Source organism: Marmota flaviventris, chromosome 12 (assembly GCF_047511675.1).
Source record: "Marmota flaviventris isolate mMarFla1 chromosome 12, mMarFla1.hap1, whole genome shotgun sequence".
NCBI lineage: Eukaryota > Metazoa > Chordata > Mammalia > Rodentia > Sciuridae > Marmota > Marmota flaviventris.
The window spans coordinates 86775858-86796536 of NC_092509.1; the positions used below are offsets into that span (position 1 = coordinate 86775858).

General features: G+C 35.9%; 1 protein-coding gene across 2 annotated transcripts in view; it reads right to left on the reverse strand.

Annotated features, from left to right (window-relative positions):
* Cdc73 (cell division cycle 73) overlaps positions 1-19439 on the reverse strand; it is a 118617-nt gene extending 99178 nt beyond the window's left edge. The window contains exons 1-6 of one of the 2 annotated variants that reach the window (XM_027948822.2): positions 19075-19438; positions 15249-15354; positions 12228-12297; positions 8009-8071; positions 7874-7926; positions 4004-4092 (exon numbers count right to left, since the gene is read on the reverse strand). In XM_027948822.2, coding sequence (XP_027804623.1) covers positions 4004-4092; positions 7874-7926; positions 8009-8071; positions 12228-12297; positions 15249-15354; positions 19075-19205 — 512 coding nt within the window. In that variant the 5' untranslated portion in view covers positions 19206-19438. Of the gene's footprint in view, positions 1-4003; positions 4093-7873; positions 7927-8008; positions 8072-12227; positions 12298-15248; positions 15355-19074 lie in introns of both variants that reach the window. The other variant, XM_071600205.1, reaches the window with a different exon arrangement.
* Positions 19440-20679: the final 1240 nt, after the last annotated feature.

The window sequence follows — 20679 nt, forward strand, 5'->3', positions numbered from 1 at the left end:
CCTATGATCATTTCAATATGATCAGAAAAAGCATTTAGCAATGTCCAACATTTGATTTCTGATGGGAAAATATCTCTCAACAAGCTAAAAATAGAAAAAGTTTCCTCAGGGCTAGGGCTGTGGCTCAGTGGTACAGCGCTTGCCTAGCATGTGTGAGGCACTGGGTTTGATTCTCAGCATCAGACACAAATAAATAAAATAAAATAAAGGCCATCAACAACTAAAAAAAAAAAAAAATTCCTCAATCTCACAAAGAGAATATAAAAAATTCACAGGGCAAGGTGGCACACATCTGTTAATTCCAGCATCTCGGGAGGCTGAGGCAGGACAATTAAGAGTTCAAAGCCAGCCTCAGAAACTTAGCAAGGCCCTAAGCAATTTAGCAAAGCTCTGTCTCAAAAAGGGCTGTGGACATGGCTCAGTGGATAAACACCCTTGGGTTCAATCCCTTGCATCAAACAGTCATATCCAGAATATGTAACAAACTTTCAAAACTCTATTAAGAAATCATACAACCTATTAAAAAAAAAGGGGAAAAGTTGAAGACCTTTCACCAAAGAAGTTAAATTAAGACTATGAAAAGATGCTTCTTACAATAGCATTAATCATGAGAAAAATGCAGAATTAACCACAACAAAATACCCACTACACCTATTAGATTGCTAAAACTATACAGCCTAATTATACAAAGAGTTGGCATGAATGTGGAAAAACTCTTACACACTGCTGACTTAAAAGTAAAATGATACAACCACTTTGAAAAATGGTTTAGCAGTTTCTTAAAAAGTTAAGTTGGGGGCGGGGGTTGTGCCTAAGTGATAAAGCACTTGCCTAGCATGTGTGAGGCATTGGGCTTAATCCTCAGCACTACATTTAAAAAATTAATTAATTAATTAATTTAATTATTTTTTAAAAGTTAAGTCCATACTACCATATGATCCCATCATTCCTCTCTTAGGTACTTACCCAAGAGAAATGGAAGTGTACGTTTATGCAAAACCTTGAGCACAAATGCTCACAGCAACTTTAGTTGTAATAATCAAAAAACATCTAGATGCAGTGGCACATACCTGTAACCCCAGCAACTTGGGAGGCTGAGACAAGCGGATCATGAGTTCAAATCCAGCCTCAGCAAAAAGCAAGGCACTAAGCACCTCAGTGAGACCCTGTCTCTACATTTAAAAAATAACTGAATGTGGCTCAGAGTTCGAGTGCCCCTGAGTTCAATCCCTGGTACCAAAAAAAAAAAAAACACCAATAGTGAAAAGTCTATCAACAGGTGACTGGTAAGCAAACTGTGGTACTTACATACAATGGAAGAATACTCAAATAAAAAGGAATGAATTAATGATAGACCCACCAACAAAATTAATCTCAAAACAATTATGCTAAGTGAAACACACACACACACACCAAAAAAAAACCCAAACTACTGCACAATTCCACTTACATATAATTCTAGAAAAAAACAAATCCATCCTTACTAACAGCAACTCACTGGTTGCCTAGGAAGAGGATGCAGGAACAGGTGTTAAGGATTACAAAGGTACACAAGAAATTTAAGGGGGTGATGTTATGTTCATTTCTTATGAATGATAAGATGTTCCACAGGTGTAAACATACATGAAAACTTATCTTTAAATACACAAAATTAATTGTATGTCACCTACACACCACAATAAAACTTTTAACAATCTACACTGGGAATGGGGGTGTAGTTCTGTAGTATAGTGCTTGCCTAGCATGCACAAGGAACTGGGATCTACCTCAGCTCAGCATTATCACAAAAAGAAAAAAAAATTCCTGCACTGAATTTTTAAGAATCATACTATGCCAAAGAAAACATTATGAAGTAATTCTAAATATATTAAAAATCAGATGTTAAGCGAAATAAGTCAAACTCAGAAAGCCAAAGATCATGTTTTCTCTCCTACATGAAAGAGAGGAAAAAGGAAAAGAAAAATGGAGGCAGGGTATGCAAATCTTGTGAAAAATCAGAGATTAGAATAGAGAAAAGGGACCAGGGATGGGAGGAGGGAAGGGGTCCAGGAAACTCTGGAGAGTGATATTAGCTATATTGTTATACTGCATCTAAATATGAATTTGTAACAACAAATGCCACATTATGTACAACTATAATGTACCATTTTTTTTTTAAAAAATGGTAAAAAATAAATCAGGCATCTGCAAGTTAAGCTACAGGCCAAATCTGGGCACACCCATGCTTTTATGTGTCATCTTTGGCTGCTTTCCCTACCATAAAAAGAGTTAAGTAGTTGCAAAAGAAATAATATTACCTGCAAAGTCAAAATATTTAACACACTTGTTCTTCAGTATCCCAGGGGACTGTTTCTAGGACTCCCTAAAGATATCAAAATTCAAAGATGCTGAAGTTTCCTTTATAAAATTGTAGATTATCTGCATATAATCTACTCACATTGTCCCATGCACTTTAAATCATCTCTACACTACTTATACCCAACAGAATACAAATACTATGTTAAAAGTTGTTACACTGGCCTGGAGTAGTTGGAAGGCTAAGAGTAGAGGATTTCAAGTTTTGAGGCCAGCCTGGGCATCTGAGTGAGACCCTGTCTCAAAAACTAAAAAGGGCTGGGGATGTAGTTTAGTGGTAAAGCAGCCATCGGTTCAATCCCCAATACTGCAAATAAGTTGTTATACTATATTGTTTAGATATAAGGACGAAAGGGCTGGTGATATAGCTCAGTGGCTAGGCACCAGACTAGTCTATGAGAGGGCCTGGGTTCAATTCCAAGTACTGGGTGGGGGACAAAAAAGGACAAGAAAAAAAATCTGTACATGTTCAATACAGACACATTTTTTCCAAATATTTTTGATTCACAATTGGCTGAATCCACAGATGCAGAAATCACTATTAGAGAGCCAACATATATATACAGCACTTTCAGAAAGTTTGCTGATTTCTGCTACAAATCAAGAGATTATATTATAAAATAAGTGGCATATCAGGCACAGTGGCACATGCCTATAATCCCAATGACTTGGAAGGCTGAGGCAGGAGGATTTCTAAGCTCAAAGCCAGCCTCAAGAACTTAGTGAGACCCTATCTCAAAAAATAAAAAGGGCCAAGCACGGTAGTGCATGCCTATAATCCCAGCAGCTCTAGAGGCTGAAGCAGGAGGATCAAGAGTTCAAAGCCATCCTCAGCAACGATAAGGTGCTAAGCAATTCAGTGAGACTCTGTCTCTAAATAAAATACAAAATAGGGCTGGGGATGTGGCTCAGTGGTTGAGTTCCTGAGTTCAATCCTCGGTGACAAAAAATAAAATAAAATGGGCTGGGGACCTGGTTCAGTGGTCAAGTGCTTCTGAATCAATCCCTGATACCAAAAAATAATTTAAACAAAATAAGTGGCATAAGGTAAAAATTATTAAAAAGAAACACAAATGTGGTAAAAGAATAATGAAGAAGGCATTCTAGAAAACAAGATAAGCATATGGCTTCCAAACCATCCTATCATAAAACACGCCCACACATATAGTCAGTCCTTAGGACCAATGAGTTCCACATCTGTAAATTCGACCAACATCAGACTGAAAATACTAAAACAAAACAAAACAAAAAAACTGTATGTACTAAACATGAACAAACTTTTTTTTCCTGTTATTATTCCAAAACATTGCAGTAAAACTACTACATACCATTTCCATTATATTGGGCATTAAAAGTAAATTGCGTGCACAAAAGAATATGCAGAGGGTATCTATAAGCAATATGTACTTTTATATATATAAAGGATTTGAGCATCTGTGAATATTGGTATAAGGGGTGAGAGGGTGCTCCTGGAACCAATCCGCTATGGATACTGAGGGAAAAAATGTATTCTTTTGAAATCAGGGGAGCAGAGGCATATAATGAATTAAAGAGGTAAATGCAAGTGTGGGAAGCATTTTAATTTCCCTTTTTCTATATATATTTACATATACCTAAACTCCATATTTGGTACTAAAAAAATTCTTACCTGATCTGTTCAGTTTGTACAATCCCTTCCTTATGACCCTCCAAACGAGCAGCCAATCTCTCTTTATCAAGGCGCACACACTCTTCATCCTGGAAATAATCACTGGTTAGTGAACATTCTAAATTTTTATTTTAAAAAAAACTGTTTTTGCAATGCTAAGAACTGAAGGGCTAAGGGCTTTGAGTATGCTAAGCATGCAGTCTACCATTGAACTTTATTATATAAAGTTTTATGAAAAAAAAAAATCACTGTACATAATTTTTCCTTACAAAATCCTCACCTACACATTTCCATGGAAGTAATCCATGACTTTCATGAACTTTAAGGATACTTTTAGTTACACAAAGAAAACCACAACAAAATATATGCTGGATCATTTAAGACTAGATAGAGCTATGCCAGGCGTAGTGGCCCACGCATGGAATCACAGTGGCTCAGGAGGCTGAGGCAGAAGGCTCCAAGTTCAAAGCAAACCTCTCAGCAAAAGCGAGACCCTAAGCAACTCAGTGAGATCCTGTCTCTAAATAAATTCAAAATAGGACTGGGGATGTGGCTCCATTATCGAGTGCCCCTGAGATCAATAGCTGGTACCAAAAACAAAACAAAACGAAAAGACTAGAACTAACTATAAATGCTCCTCATCTTACAAAGGGGTTCCATTCTGATAAACCCATAATAAATTGAAAATAACATAGACCACAAGTGCATTTAATACACTGACCTTACCAAACATTATAGCTTGATATAACTTACTTAAATGTGCTCAGAATATATCCTCTCACCTACACAAAAACCAACTTTATTATTAAGTGTTGGAGAACAATTATTATTAGTTGAATACTATGCTAAAAGTGGAACACTTTCAAGTCAATGTGTATGTAACATTTCTGAAACATTAAAAAAAGCCAAAAAATTGTCTAGGATCATCTGTAAAAGCTTACCAAAAAAATTTGCTTAGTCATTTATTTCTATGATTAAGTGTTCTTGCCATAATACATCATAGCTACTTTTATTCAGAAAGATATCATACAACAAACGATCCTTTATAACTGAGGAAACTTATAACTAAATATTATGAGAAGCCTTCATCAGAGTCAAAAATTTCATTTTGGATCTAGGATTTTTTTTTTCCATCTGTTGCCACAAGTCCCAAACCGAGTAAAACTTTAATAATAGTTTTCAAAGCATGTTCCTTAGAACATTTAGAGATTTCTTATAAAGTGTCCCAGGCAACTTCAAGATATTGACTGACATTTAATTTTGGTAGCTCAAAAGAAAAAAAATTTTTTTTTTCCATACAGGCAATTAAGCCCAGGTATACATAACCACTAAGCCACATCCCAGCCCTTTTTTATATTTTATTTAGAGACAGGGTCTCATTGAGTTGCACTGGGCCTCCCTAAATCACTGAGGCTGGCTTTGAACTAGTGATCCTCCTGCCTCAGTCTCCTAAGATGCTGGGATAACAGGTGTGAGCCACCACACCCACCACTCTCAGCTAGTTGGTAGCTCAACTTTAATATATATTTATGTATTTCAGGATGTCAGCTAAAATGTCTGAATACTTAACAAGACAAAAATCAATAATTCTAATTTAGTTCCATGCCTATATGCAATAAACAAGCAAATGATCAGAGTCCATGTCCAATGGCTAATGAATATGAAACTGTATTTAAAAAAAAAAAAAAAAAAGCAGAGCCTACTCCATAGATCCAAAAATATGGGGGGCTCCAATTCTTGCACTAACAGTAATCTATCACTTAAAAAAATCTTCAAATGGACACATGGGCTGAAATGAATGGAAGGCTATTTTGGCAAATGCATTATATTTTTCTCATTTATAGTAAAGGTATATAACCCCTAATAGTCAAATTCCTTAAGGAACTGCAAATTAAAAGACAATTGCAATCTAGACTTTAATCAAATCAGAAACCCTTCCCTCAAGGTTTCTTTTTCCTGGTATAATGTAATATTCATACACTGAACTAAAACTAAAAATTGCTTAGGTAATGTGTTTATATAATACAATACTACTTTATAAAATGATCTGGAAAAAATCTTATGCTATTTTAAGTTGATTTTTCAAGCTACTGGAATCCTAGCAATTTAGCATTTCTAACATGTTCAATTTTTTCAAATAACTAAATTATGATGTTCAGACTTTTCCGAACAAATGATATCCCTGACTTCACTCCCTTTGTCAACTGTTAGTCACAATATTCTCTCATAAATTGAGCAAATTTTCAGTTTTACTGCCATAAAACTTGTACCAAGGGTTAACAGAATAGCTAGGATCCAGAGTACCTTGGCTCTAATACTAGTTCATCTAACTTCGGCAAATCCCTTCTTTGTTCACACATCAAACCTAGTACCACACGTCAAGCCTCACACGTGTCAAACGTAGTACCACAAACTTCAAGAGATTGTGGTGAAGTTAAATGAGTAAATACACATGAAGTATTTAGACTACCCCCTAGCACATAGCAGTAACAATGAATCAGTTATCATTTTTGTCATTATGTGAAATATATCAAGTCTGTGTTTCAGAATATACCTAATTAAAATTACATTATTTTAGCATTAATTTTATCACTGGTTGCACTATATATAAATTACCAGCCAATCCTGTCCCTTCAAGTTACCTTTCTTATCTTTAATTGTGGATGCTTTACTATCCATATAGCAGACAAAAAAATATATATTTGTTCTAGTTGTAGATGAACACAATGCCTTTATTTTATTTGTTTATTTTTATGTGATGCTGGGGATTGAACCCAGTGCCTCATGCATGCTAGGCGAATGCTGTGCTACTGAGCCACAACCCTGTGCCCCACCCCTTATAAGAGGTTTTATGAGATAGTGGTAGGCCAGAATTGGCCTTTGGGTCTTAGTTTGCCTATCCCTAGAATAAGGTGGTATGGAAATTTGCTCTACTATTCAGAGCTGTGAAGTGCTTACTTCATTAAAATACTGACTTAATGGATTTCAGATTTCTTGTAGCACTTTAGCTAGCAAATAGAATATTAATATTGCTTAATATTCCTTAAGGAATGTTAAGGATAGTTTACATGAAATAGAAGCCACATAAGAAATATACTTATGGGACTGGGGCTATAGCTCAGTGGTAGAGTGCTTGCCTGGCACGCATGAGGCCCTGGGTTTCATCCCCAGCACCACATAAAAAATGAAAAAAATCAAAAGTTATTTAAATATTTTTAAAAAGTATTAAAAAACAAATACATAAAAAATATAGTTATTTTTACAGATCTACTGCATAACACAATGACTATAGTTAATAAGTGTATTATACTTTAAAACTGCTGAGTAATTTTTCTTTGAAAACTGCTAAAAGGAAGTTTTTATTGTTCTCATTACAATGATAAGTGTGTGAAGTAATGTAAGTATTAATTAGCTCAACTGAGTCATGCCGCAGTGTAGAGGTATTTTAAAACATAATACTATTTATAATATACAGTTTTTGCCAACTAAAAAAATGCAGTTCTCTTTGGAAAGAAAATTAGTTCTGATAAAAGTCTAAAATAAGAACATTCATGGTTTCTAGCAATATTAATTAATACCACTGATAGAGACAAGTGTTATCTCTTCAATGTTAATTGACAGATGATAGGTTTAATCATTTGTTTAATTAAGATTAAGATTAAGCATTCCTCTAGAGTGTTAATCACCATTTCAGGGGGTTTTATATGCAACAGATATGGAACTTCTTAAAAATTTACAAAAAATAAGAACATAATAATATAATTAAAATCTAGAAAAACAAAACTCCTAGGATTACTACAAACAACTCTTGTTACCAAACAATCTCAATTTCAGAAATAATATGAATGATCTTTAAATAAATTCTATTACCTCAATTCTTGGTTTCTTTGCTTCTGCTAAAACTTCATCTGCAGCTCGTTTGACTTTAAGAAAAAGAGAAGTAAATAAATGTATAGTTTTGGGATGGATTTGTGAAAGTTCAAATAAAGATGTGACAAGGCATACCTTGAGTGGATCGCTGAAGACCTATTTCTAGAGGGGCACTTCTGTCTATACTTGCTGATGTTGCTGAAAAATTAAAAAAACATTCATATAAACAGATCAATATTTAAACACATATTGGATTTTATTACAAGTAAAATTCACAAGCTTTGTCTTAGTTTGTATTTCATTGTGGAGACTTACTCCAAAAAAAAGTAAATTTTTAAAGCATTATTGTAGAAGTATTTTATAAAAAGATTAATCTGTATTAGAAAGCTTATGAGAACAAACTATTCTTAATAATTTAGCTTACATATTACTGAGATGAACTGCTTCAAAGACTATACTTCAGAATCACAACACATGTACATTAAAAAGTTTACCTAAATATAAATATGATCACACATATATGAGGGTAAGTTTTTTAAGTTAACATTCACGTTAAACATGAATCTTTAATTCTTTACAATTAGTAGAAAACTTTCAATTACCTTTTGAATTATTTGGGGACGGGGTAGTGAGGACTGAACTCAGAAGTACCGGGCCACTAAGCCACATCCCCAGCACTGTTTTGTATTTTATTTAGAGACAGGGTCTCACTGAGTTGCTAAGCACCTCGCTTCTGCTGAGGCTGACACTGAACTCGAGATCCTCCTACCTCAGCATCCTAAGCTGCTGGGATTCTGTGTGCCACTGTGCCTAGCTTGAATTATTATTATTTTTTTAAAGCATTTTTTTAACCTTTATTTTATTTATTTACTTTTATGTGGTGCTGAGGATCGAACCCAGTGCCTCACACTTGCTAGGCAAGCACCCTACCACTGAGCCACAACCCCAGCCCCTTGAATTATTTTTAATGACTCAAAATAATGAAACTGTCCCCCTTGACCTAGATTCTACCATCCTATATAACCATTGGTTGTGCTTATATATCTCTCTAGAGTTTCTTTCTGTAGATATAAGAAATACAAAATTTTACTTTTATTTTAACCTTTTATTCTGACAAAATATTCTGAATCTTACTTTTCTGTTTACATAACAGTATTCTCTCTTACATTCTTCCACATCGGCATATAGGGCATTTCTTTAACTCTTTTCTTTACAACTACAGTATATGCTATTGTATGGATTATAATTTATTTAACCAATTCCTTGCAGATGAGCAGTTCTAACAGTCTTCTGTCATTACCAACAATGGTAAAATGAAACTATATATATGTCACTTCATACATTTTCAAATATGCCTCCAGGATAAAGTTCCAGATATAGGATTTCTAAGTTAATTTTGTGGTGACAGACTGCCAACATCTTCAACAAGGGTTGTAATTATTGAGATTATAAATAAAAATGCAAAATGTTTCCTTATAGTTTGACTAGAGCATATTATTAAAATGTTAGGTTAAAAAATGCTACTTTTGTTAAACATTTCTAGCAAGTAGAGAAATGCAAATCAAAACTACTCTAAGATTTCATCTAACTCCAAACAGAATGGGAATTATTAGAATACAGATAAAAATAAATGTTGGCAAGGATGTGGGAAAAAGGTACACTCATACATTGGTGGTGGGACTGCAAATTGGTGCAATCACTAGGGAGAAAGCAGTACGGAGAGTCCTCAGAAACATGGAATGGAACCACCATCTGAACCCACTACTTGGTTTATACCCAAAGGACTTAAAATTGGCATATTACAATGATACAGACACATCAATGTTTATAGTAGCTCAACTCACAAAAGCTAAATTATGGAATCAACTTAGGAGTCTTTCAACAAATAAATGGATAAAGAAAATATGGTATATATACACAAAGGAATATTACTCAGCCTTAAGAAAAATGAAATTATGGCATTTGCAGGTAAATGGATGAAGCTGAAGAATATCATGCTAAGTGAAATAAGCCAAATCTAAAAATCAATGGCCAAATATTTTCTCTAATAAGCAGATACTGATCCATAATGGAGTGGGGTAAGGAAGAGTAAGGGAACTTTGAATTGGGAAGAGAGGAGTGACGGGAGGGGAAGGGGTTTGACGGTGGGAAGGATGGTGGAATAAGATGGATATTATTACCCTATACACATGTATGATCACACTATACCAGAATGACTCTGCACCATGTACAGCCATAGGAATGAGAAGTTTGCTCCATTTGTAGACAACGTGTCAAAATGCATTCTACTTCATGTATAACTAATTAGAACAAATAAAAAATAAACTAAATTTTTTTAAAAAGAATACAAGTAACAATAAATGTTGGCAAGGGTGTGGGGAAAAAGGTACACTCTTATATTGGTGGTGGGACTACAAATTGGAGCAAACACTATGGAAAGCAGTATGGAGAATTCCTCAGAAAACATGGAATGGAACCACCATTTGACCCAGTTATCCCTCTCCTCCATCTATACCCAGAGGACTTAAAATCAGCATACTATAGTGATACAGCCACATCAAAGTTTACAGCAGCTCAACTCACAATAGCTAAACTATGAAACGAACCTAAGTGCCTTTCAACAGATGAATGGATAAAGAAAATGTGGTATTTATTCACACTTGGAATATCCTTTGCCTTAAGGAAGGACAAAATTATGGCATTTACAGGTAAATGGATGGAGCTGGAGAACATCTAGCTAAGCAGAATAAGCCAATCCCAAAAAACCAAAGGCTGAAGGTTTTCTCTAAATTGCAAATGCTAATTCACAATGGGGGGGTGCCCTAGGGAAAAATAGAAGTACTTTGGACTAGGCAGAGGTGAAATGAAGGGATGGGAGGGGAAATAGGAGTAGGAAAGACAGTAGAATGAATCAGACATTAATACCCTCTTGAGCATATGACTACATACGCAGACAATGTATGTAGAGGACTGAGAATGAACCAGAAGAATGAGAAGCTATATCATAACTTATGTAGGATGTGTCAAAATGTATTCTATTGTCATGTATAACTAATTAGAATAAAAATTTTTTAAATGATATCTTTGAATAGTTTGTAATTGATTTTTGAAAGAAATTAGCATATTTAGCATATTTTCTTTGGATTAGTGAACTGTATGACCCAAATTCGTGGTTTTAAGTCTCTTTTGGTATATATTTCCAGAACAACTTCATATATTAGTTGAGACAGTTTTTTTTCTAATAAAATTTGAAATATTTTTTATCAGTTTGTCAAGTCTTTTATTAAAATACATAAGGTTTTTACCTTTACCAAACTATTAACTGAATAATCCCACCTTTTCCCCAGTCATTTGACATGCCTTTTTCTACTCATGTTAAATTAACAAATGTACTTCTAATCCTACAGATTAAAAACTGTTTATTAGTTTATCAACTCTCTCTCAGTTCTTAAATTATTAGGGCTTTGTTAAAACTTCCAAAATCTAAAATAACTAGTCTTTTTCTCTTGCTCTTCCACAATTTTTTAGGATATTCACCAAACTTTAAAACCTTGTCTAGTTCTACCCCTCTTTAAGAAAAACTGTTTGGATTGTTACAAATGCCAAGTGAAGAAAGACTTTCAAAAATGGGAGTGGTTAATAGTAACAAATGTGTTGACAGGTGGAGAAAGGTAAGGGAGCCCAATAGATAGCATAAGTCTCTGCTGACCTTAGAATGATTTCAGTAGGACAGTATCAATAAAAGCCACACAGGAGTGACTTCAAGAAACAATCAAGATAAAGAAATAGCAAAGAACTTTGCAAAGAATTTTGCAGTAATAGAGACAAAACAAATGGACCAGGAGATAAAACCTGAAGTCAAAAACATTTTTTTTAAATGAGATATCTTACTATATGTATTCTAAAAAGTAATGATGCAGAAAAAAGGAGAAAACTGATTGAGGCAAGACAGAAACAATAATTTACACAAGTAAAGTCTTTTGAAAATGTGGAAAAAAATCCACATACAACAGGGATTACTAGCCTTAGAGACAAAGCATAATCACTATAACTAGAAAGAGGAACATATGAACAGAGCTACGTTATTTATTTTTTTTTTTAGTGGGAATATAAATTTTCCAATACTTATTTCATGGGGGGAACAACTGCTACTTAACAATTGCTACTTAAGAGTGAGCAATTTAGGGAGCTGGGGTTGTGGCTCAATCGTAGAGCACTTGCCTCATACATGTGAGGCACTGAGTTCAATCCTTAACACCACATAATAAATAAATAAATAAATGTTTTATGCCCATCTACAACTAAAAAATACTTTACAAAAAAAAAAAGAGTGAGCAATTTAAAAGGTACTCACATGCTTCACCATTGAGATATCCAAGAAGATCTTTTCGGTCAGGTCTTCTAACCACAGGAATATTTTCAGTCTGAAACCAAAATTTTAAATTACATATTAAATAGATAACAACTATATAAAACCTGATAAGTTCATATGATCTCTGAATTTATTCCAATATCTTGATAACATTAAAATCAGATTTGTAAAAAAATATGCTAAGCTAAAAGAACCTAAAAATCTTGAAAAATTTTTAAATGTTAATTTTTAGTAATTTTATTTTGGAAATTCCAGGAAGATGTATTAAAGATAATTATTAGAAAGGAAACAGTAACTCTCTTTTCAAAATATTAATTTCAGTCTTTTTTTTTTCTCATGGCTTACTCTAGGTCCTTATTTTTTTTAACTGCATTCAAGATGTCTGCAAGTCAGACTAATAACTTTTAGTCTGCTTTCTCAGTTTATGCACCATCTCAACAGTGCTTTCTTTTCTCACACAAAAACCAGGCCTCTTCAAAATATGCAGCATGACCTCTTCCAAATAAACCGAATTAGCCACTAAAACTAAATTTTCATAATTAACAATATGCACATGTTGTTTAGACAGGAGAAAAGCACAGGCGATTATACAGAAAAATGTATGGTGGTTGTTTACCTTCTACATATTTCTTTTTATCCTTGAGTATGTATAAATTCTGTAAATAGGGGGGAAAAAAGATTAAAAAATGAACCTGAAAAAATGTATCCATTTCAGAAAAATGGATAATTTTCCTTTACTAACCTACATTATCAAGATGTAAAGAGATGAGCAAATAAAACTGTATAGTTCAGGTAAGAATAACTTTTGGGCCAGGAAATCAATGAATCCTATCGCTACCACAACTGCTATATCATTTTTCTAATGTTAACAGTGTAAGAAAAAATGATGGCAAATTGATTATACAGGTTTAAATCCTTTGTCCGTGTATAACAAAAACAAAAAAGTAATAAGAACCCTTAATATCAATGGCCAATTATTTCACAATGAACATTTCACTATGCCAAACATTCTGTACTTACATCTTAATTACTTAGTTGACTATTTAATCATTTAAAAATTATTCTTTTTTTTCCCCTAAAAGATCAAGCTAAATTTTCATTTCTCCTTAGGAGAAAGTCCATGGGTTTTGTGTGTGCATGTTTGCAGGTTTTTTTCCCCAAATCAGTCATCATGGAATATTATAAATAGTTTAAATATTTGAATTAATTTTCTTCAAATTACTATTTCTAAGTTTAATAATATACTTCATTGCTTAGTCACTATTGAATTACATACACATTATAGCCAACTAAAAGACATAAGTCTACACATACTAAAATATGAGCCAGGGGCCTGGGGTTGTGACTCAGTGGTAGAGCACTTGCCTATCATGTGTGAGGCACTGGGTTCAATCCTCAGCACTGTATATATACATATATTTTTTTTTTCTTGTTTAAAGTAAGTAAATAAAAATAAAATAGGAGCCAGAATACTTATTTCAAGAATGGTCTGTTCACACGAAAAAGCAACTAACATCAAGAAATCAGAAAAGTGGAGTCCTGGAATTTTAGAATTCTACATCTCTAATTTGAGAAATATTTAAGAAAAACAAAATTGAAATCTTATGTGACCAAGGTCCACAGTAATAATAACTATCCATTAATTATACTCTACAACCATTCTAAAAGAACATGATCCATAAATCTAAACTGAATGCTTAAAACACCTTTATTATTCCAAAATAAATGGATATATCAAAAAAAAAACACTCTAATTTCTGCCTAACTCAATTTTTAAAGATGATACAAAATATCTTTACAGAGATGCCAATATTTTTCTCCAATATTTACCAAGTATAAGTATTTAACACTAAACATGTATATATGTATATCTCACTCAGAAAAGCAGAATCTATGGTTTAATTCTTTAAAAAACCTATCAGATAAAATGACACCTTCTTCTCAACTGCTTTAAGTAGCAAGTTATTATTTAAGATACCATGCATAAGTCAGTAATCTCAACTATTAGTTAGAAAGGAGGGAAAATTTATAAAACTAAATTTTACACAGATAAAATGCAACTAGGGGCTGGAGTATGGCTCAGTGGTAGAGCACTTGCCTAGCATGTGCTGTGAGGCACTGGGTTCGATTCTCAGCACTGCATATAAATAAGTGAATAAAATAAAGGTCCATTACATCTAAAAAAAAAAAAATTTTTAAATGCAAACTAGCAATAACTCAGAAGCTCTAATGATGACAGACATGAAGATATTTATGAAGCTTAAATAAAACCATTTAAAACTCTAACAAATGAAAAAGTATTTATAAATTAATACATTTCAATAAAGTAGTACTTGTAAGAATGTTAAAACAATATTGTAAGCAGATATTTAATTATTTCAGTATCTCAAAAAATATATCAAATTCTATCAAAAAGAATCTGTGGGCTTAATTTTAAAAACTGAGTATTATCATTTGGGGGCATTTTATTTAGGTATTTATAGCAATTTGCAATGCCACACAGCTATCATACGCAAATAACTCTGAAATCTATTATCGATTATAATAAAGAACTTCCCTAGAATGTCATCATCAAGCCTCTATGAAATTAGTTATTTTCAAATTGTTTCTAAAGATTTGTATCTAAGTAAAAAGATTTTCAAATACTGAGAAAGCAAGCAAAACTGAAAACAAATCAATTTATCAAGTATGAAAATAACTGCTAAATTAATTCTATTTAAAACAAAGTCTGTTAATACTTTTATGACCAAAATAAATTTTTTCCCAAAACATCAGGATCCTTCCCACATTTTATAAATTTTTATAAAAACATCTCTGTAAATACCTTTATAACTTCTCTTGTTATAACATGATGTGTATTTCACATTTAAAAAAAATCACAGATTAAAAAATTTGTATTAATCATAAAGTAGCCAAATTTTAATCCTCCAGGAAACTTATATGCCAAACTATACCTATAAACAATTAAGTTAAAAAACAAGTTTTAAAATAAACCCTACTTACAGCTGCACGACGGACATAAACAGGATGAGAAAGGTGCACATTATTAAGTAGAAATAAAATGGAATCCAAAGTGTAGTACTCTCTGGGTTGGCCTTCCTTTCCAGTCCTGAAATCATTAAAGCAAAATTTTTATTCACAATTTAAATTCAATTATTTGGGCTCAGGTACATGTATCGATTCATCTTTACCCACTTGACCATCCAACAATGTACTTAACATAGCTAACGAAAATACACATAACTGGGGCTGGGGCTGTAGCTCAGTGACAGGCCTAACATGTGTGAGGCACTGGGTTCGATCCTTAGCAGCACATAAAAAATAAAATCAAATAAAGGCACGCTGTCCATCTATAATTATAAAAATAATAATAAATAAATAATAAAAAATACACAAAAATGTCTGAAGCAGTAGCACATGCCAGTAATCCCAGCTGGGGAGGCTGGGAAGGCTTGGGAGAATGGGATCAACACCAGCTTCATCGAGGCCTTATACAACTCAATGAGACCCAGTTTCCTAAATAAAATATTTTTAAAAGGCTGAATATATAGCTCAGTGGTTAAGTGCCCCTGAGTTCACTTTCCAGTACCAAAGAAAAAACAAAAACAAAAACAAAGCCCCTAAATTATAAAATCTACTAAGTGTAATGTCAGGAAAGCAAAAAGAACACAAAGGAAGACAATAACAAAATGCAAGAAGTAGGGAAAACACACACATTTTTACTCTAAAGAACAATACAAACTTTTTAGAACTGGACCCAAATTAGGCTCTGGGCTTTATCAACAGAGAAAAAAACCTAATCATTTGCCACCATGCATGCATGTAATCCCAGCGGGAGGCCAAGGCAGGAGGATCATGAGTTCAAAGCCAGACTCAGCAATGGAGAGGCCCTAAGCAACTCAGTGAGACCCCATCTCTAAACACAATATTAAAAAGTGCTGGGAGCTGAGCTGGGTGCAGTGGCACTTGCCTGTAAATACCAGCAGTTCGGGAGCCTGAGGCAGGAGGATTGGAGACTCAGCAATGAAGAGGCACTAAGCAACTCATTGAGACTCTGTCTCTAAATAAAATACAAAAAAGGGCTAGGGATGTGGCTCAGTGGTTAAGGGCCCCTGGGTTCAATCCCTGGTACCAAAAATAAATAAATATCAGTTATAGAATGGAGGATCCTTAAGAGAAAACAAATTGTAATAAAACAATACAGTCTACAGGAACAAGCTCTCCAACGTTGTCACCTATGGGTAAGCTGCTCTAGAAGATCACCTATTTATAGCTGGCCAGACCTAAGTGGGGCCATACTTTGTGTTCAGTGTCTGAGAAACTGGGGCTATATATAACTAACTTAATGTCCAATCCCACGCTTTACCCTACTTCAAAAAGTCACACAACTCTGAAAGATTTTTCAGCAAGAAAGCAGACCAAAATGCAAAGGGGGGGGGGGGTGCTAGGGATATAGCTCAGTTGGTAGAGTGCTTGCCTTGCATGCACAAGAGAGTGCTTGTCTTGCATGAACAAGGCCCTGGGTTCAATCCCCAGCCACCACAAAAAAAAAAAAAAAGCAAAAGGTATGGAAGATGGAAAGAGATGGGTATTCAATCCCACCTTTCCCTCTACATCTACCCATCATAATTCAAATGTACTATTTGAATTCATTTGAATACGACCCACTATAACCAGTCCCCAATTGGACTTTTCTACCATCTCTATATTAATGTATTTCAAACCACACCTCACTTATTACTGTACAAAGAAATTTCAGTTTTTCCTTATGATAGAGTAAAAATAACAATGCACTGCATGCAATAAGGGTATGTAGTGTTTTACACATACGTACATCTTTACAGGTGTACATACACATATAGAAAAGGAAAATTTCTCAGTGATTCACTGCTGAAAGTCTGAAATCTGTTTTAAGCATTCCTTTTCACTGCCTTCAATGAAGTGCTGTCAAAACATGTCCTTTTCAGCCCTTATGCCTTTAGTATACAGCTCTGTCATCCTGAAGAACTAATCTGTCACTTTTTTTTTTTTTTCTTCAAAGAAGTTAGTTTTTGTTGGGAGGGAGTACTGGGAATTGAATCCAGGGTTGTGTGCTTAGTAGGCAAGCACTCTACCTCTGAATTACATCCCTAGACCTCCTCTAACTCAGAACTCTTACCCATTCTGGGTGGAGGTAAGGTGATGGGGATTGAACTCAAGGACACTTCACCACTGAGACACAGCTCCAATCTTTTAAGACAGGCTGGCCTAGAACTTGCAATCCTCCTGCCTCAGCCTCCAGAGTAACTGGGATTTCAGATGTGAGCCACTGTGCCTGGGTTTTTACCCATTCTGTAAAGCTTACTCATTTGTCCATGCATTCATTCAAAAAAGCTCAGTGGGATGCAAATATGTCACATACTTCTATGAAAACTTCCTTAAAATACCCGTAACTAGAAGTAACTGTTCTGAGATAGAAAGCCTTTCACAAGTTACTTATTCTTATTTCTTCTACTTGGATTAATTCTTCTGAGTCAGGAGCCAGGGTTTCAGGAATTTTTCTATTCCTTGAATTAAACTGCCCTAAACCCTGAATATTTGTTATTAATTTTATACACACACACACACACACACATATATATACATACACACATATATATGTATCCATTAAAAATCCAATCAAGGGCCAGCCTTTTTGGTTGTAGATCATGGTAAAGCACTTGACTAGCACATGTGAGGCACTGGGTTCGATCACCCACACCACATAAAAGTAAATAAATAAAATAAAGGGAGTGTGCATATGTGTCCATCTACAACTAAAAAGTGGTTTTTTACTTCAATCAGATATTGCTTATGCAATTATCTTCAAAGGGTAAAACAAGAAATTCAGAATGGCGTTTAATCAATATTTCATAAAGCTTATGAAATAAGAAGGCTAAAAGAAATCCCTTAAATTTCCCAGTTTTTCATCAACTCTCCATAAAGCCCTTTCCACTCAAACAAAATGAATAGGAAAGTTCTGGTCTAAAGGTCAAATTATCAAAATTAAGCATCAATAACAGTGATCAATCATTAAATGATCACTAAAACTGTATCTAGATGTTTTCCTAACCCTAACCCTAACCCTGAACGACTTAAAATTCACTAGACCCCACGTGGCATGCATGGATTGACGTCCCAAAACATTTTTCTTGAATACACACTTTCCAAAATCACACACCATTATTTTCTTAAATCTGTAAAGCTCATTTCATTTGCTCAGTAACTTTCTAACTGAAAAACTCCTGTTGTCCTCTCTAGCACTGGTTTTGATGATTATTGCAAATTAACCAACTCTTTCCCATCTTAGCTTCACGCAGTCGTGCCCTTCTCTCTTCCTGAGGAATAACACCCTCCCCAATTACTAAGGAAGAAGAAACCGACCAGGAGCTGCAAAAGCCACCTGAGACAGAACACATGGCAGTCTCAAAGAAAATTTTAAGAACAAAAAGGAACGTCTCCGGCAGCAGACGGTGTGCTCCTTTGTGCACCTACGTTCAGGTACACTTGTGCACCAGCCCTACACGTTGCTGGTACTTGATACATACTGGGGGGAAAAGAACTGGTAAAGTCACAAACTCCCATGTTCCCGTTCCCTTTGGCTTCCCAAAGATTTAAAGGGATGGACCGCTCCAGACACAGTTCCTCCTCTTCCCTCCTCACCCTAAAAGTGCAACTTGGGCTCTAGAGAGAAACTTTTTCCCAGAGCACCCGTTTATCCCCCATCCCCAAGGGAAACAGGGGGAGGGGTTAGGAAAGAGGTCGCCTGGGGGCGCCCAACACCCCTAGGCCGAAGCCAAGCCGGACTTACCCCCAAACTACATAGTTGGTCTTCACATTCTTGGGCCAGGAGAACTCCCCGAAGATCACTTCGTCTCCCTTCACCACAATCTCCTTCTTCTGGATGTTGTACTGTCGCAGGACGCTGAGCACGTCCGCCATCTTCCCCCCCCTCGCCGCCGCTTGCCCCGGGCGCCGCCGCCACCACCGCTGCGCCTGCCTCCCTCTTCCCCGGTCGCCTCGCCCTCTTCCTCCTCCTCCTCCGCCGCCGCCGCCGCGAACCAACAGCAGCAGAACTAACAGCCGTCCTCGCCTACGACAGCAGCAGGGGCAGTAGCCACCCAGGCCGCCAAGGACCCCGCGCTATAAGGCAAGGCCCCGCCGCTGGCTGCCCGCGGAGAACGCCTGACTGCGCGCCTCCAGCGCCTCACGGCTGCCGCCAGGGGGAGCCGCGACTGCCCGGGAAAATGCCCCTCCCAGACTCCTCCTCCACACCGAGACGAATCCCTGAACCGCGCTGCGCACCAACACCGCGCCCACGTACAGCGCGCGCACGGGAACACTGCCGGGCGCGCTCACTCCGAGGCGACAGGTGCGCGCGCACCTGCACGGCCGTTCCGTACTTCCATCCCTAGAGCGCGCACTGAGTGTTCGAAGACCTGTGCTGCGTGAGGCCGCCCCCCCTGGGGCCCTCGCTGGGCGACGGTGGGGCTCCGCAGCGTTTGCCAACAACTGGAATCGCCTGCCTGTCTGTGTGGGACCCACTTCTAAGTTGGATCCACTTCTAGCAAAAGGTCTCTAGATCCTACTGATCTGGATAAGCCCTTTGAGAAGACGTGTTGGGCTTTGGTGTTTCTGGATCTGGTGTTTAGTTTTTGTCTTTTTTTTTTTTTTTTTTTTTTTCTTTGCAGAGTGGAGAAAGACCAAGTTCGGTGGAATACACTTTTGACACCATATTTGTTAATGGTTTTGACCTTATAACAGCTGTAGGTTAATGGAGAAAATGGGATTAATACGAGAATAAGGTGAAAGCGTCTAAACAAGTTAACAAACTATCATAAAATATTTGGATTTTTCCCGCCCCTTTCCTTAGAGGATAACTTTTTCTACCCTGGTCCCTACTCCCAGCCAATCGCAAAGGACTAGAAATGGTTCCAAATTGTAAATGGGAAACCTACTCTGACAGAAACCTCAAACTATACTAATTAAAAATACTTTTGGACAACTCCAATTTTTAAAATCGCGCTCAGAAGATTCAGTGGTGTCCTTGAATAACTGGGAACATTTAACTAAATTCAATATACCAGTGCCTTACCGACATATCCCGTGGTCCCCCCTCTCCCAACCCCCACCTTTATTCCTCTTGTTACAGTAGACGAGGGGAAGGCAACTTTGTGACAAAACAATGCCTTGACCAGTTTTGAAAAAATACATATATTTTTATGTGCAGCAAATAACCCTACATATACAGAAGTATGTGGGTGGTTTCATATACCATGTTTGGCTATTTTGCAACTGTGAATTGAGAAATTTTGTCTGTTCCAGGAATGTTTTCAACCCAGTATTTTCTTGAGCCCCACCCCCAAACACGCATACTACAAAGAACTGACTGCTCTTGTCTATCCCACAAACTTTT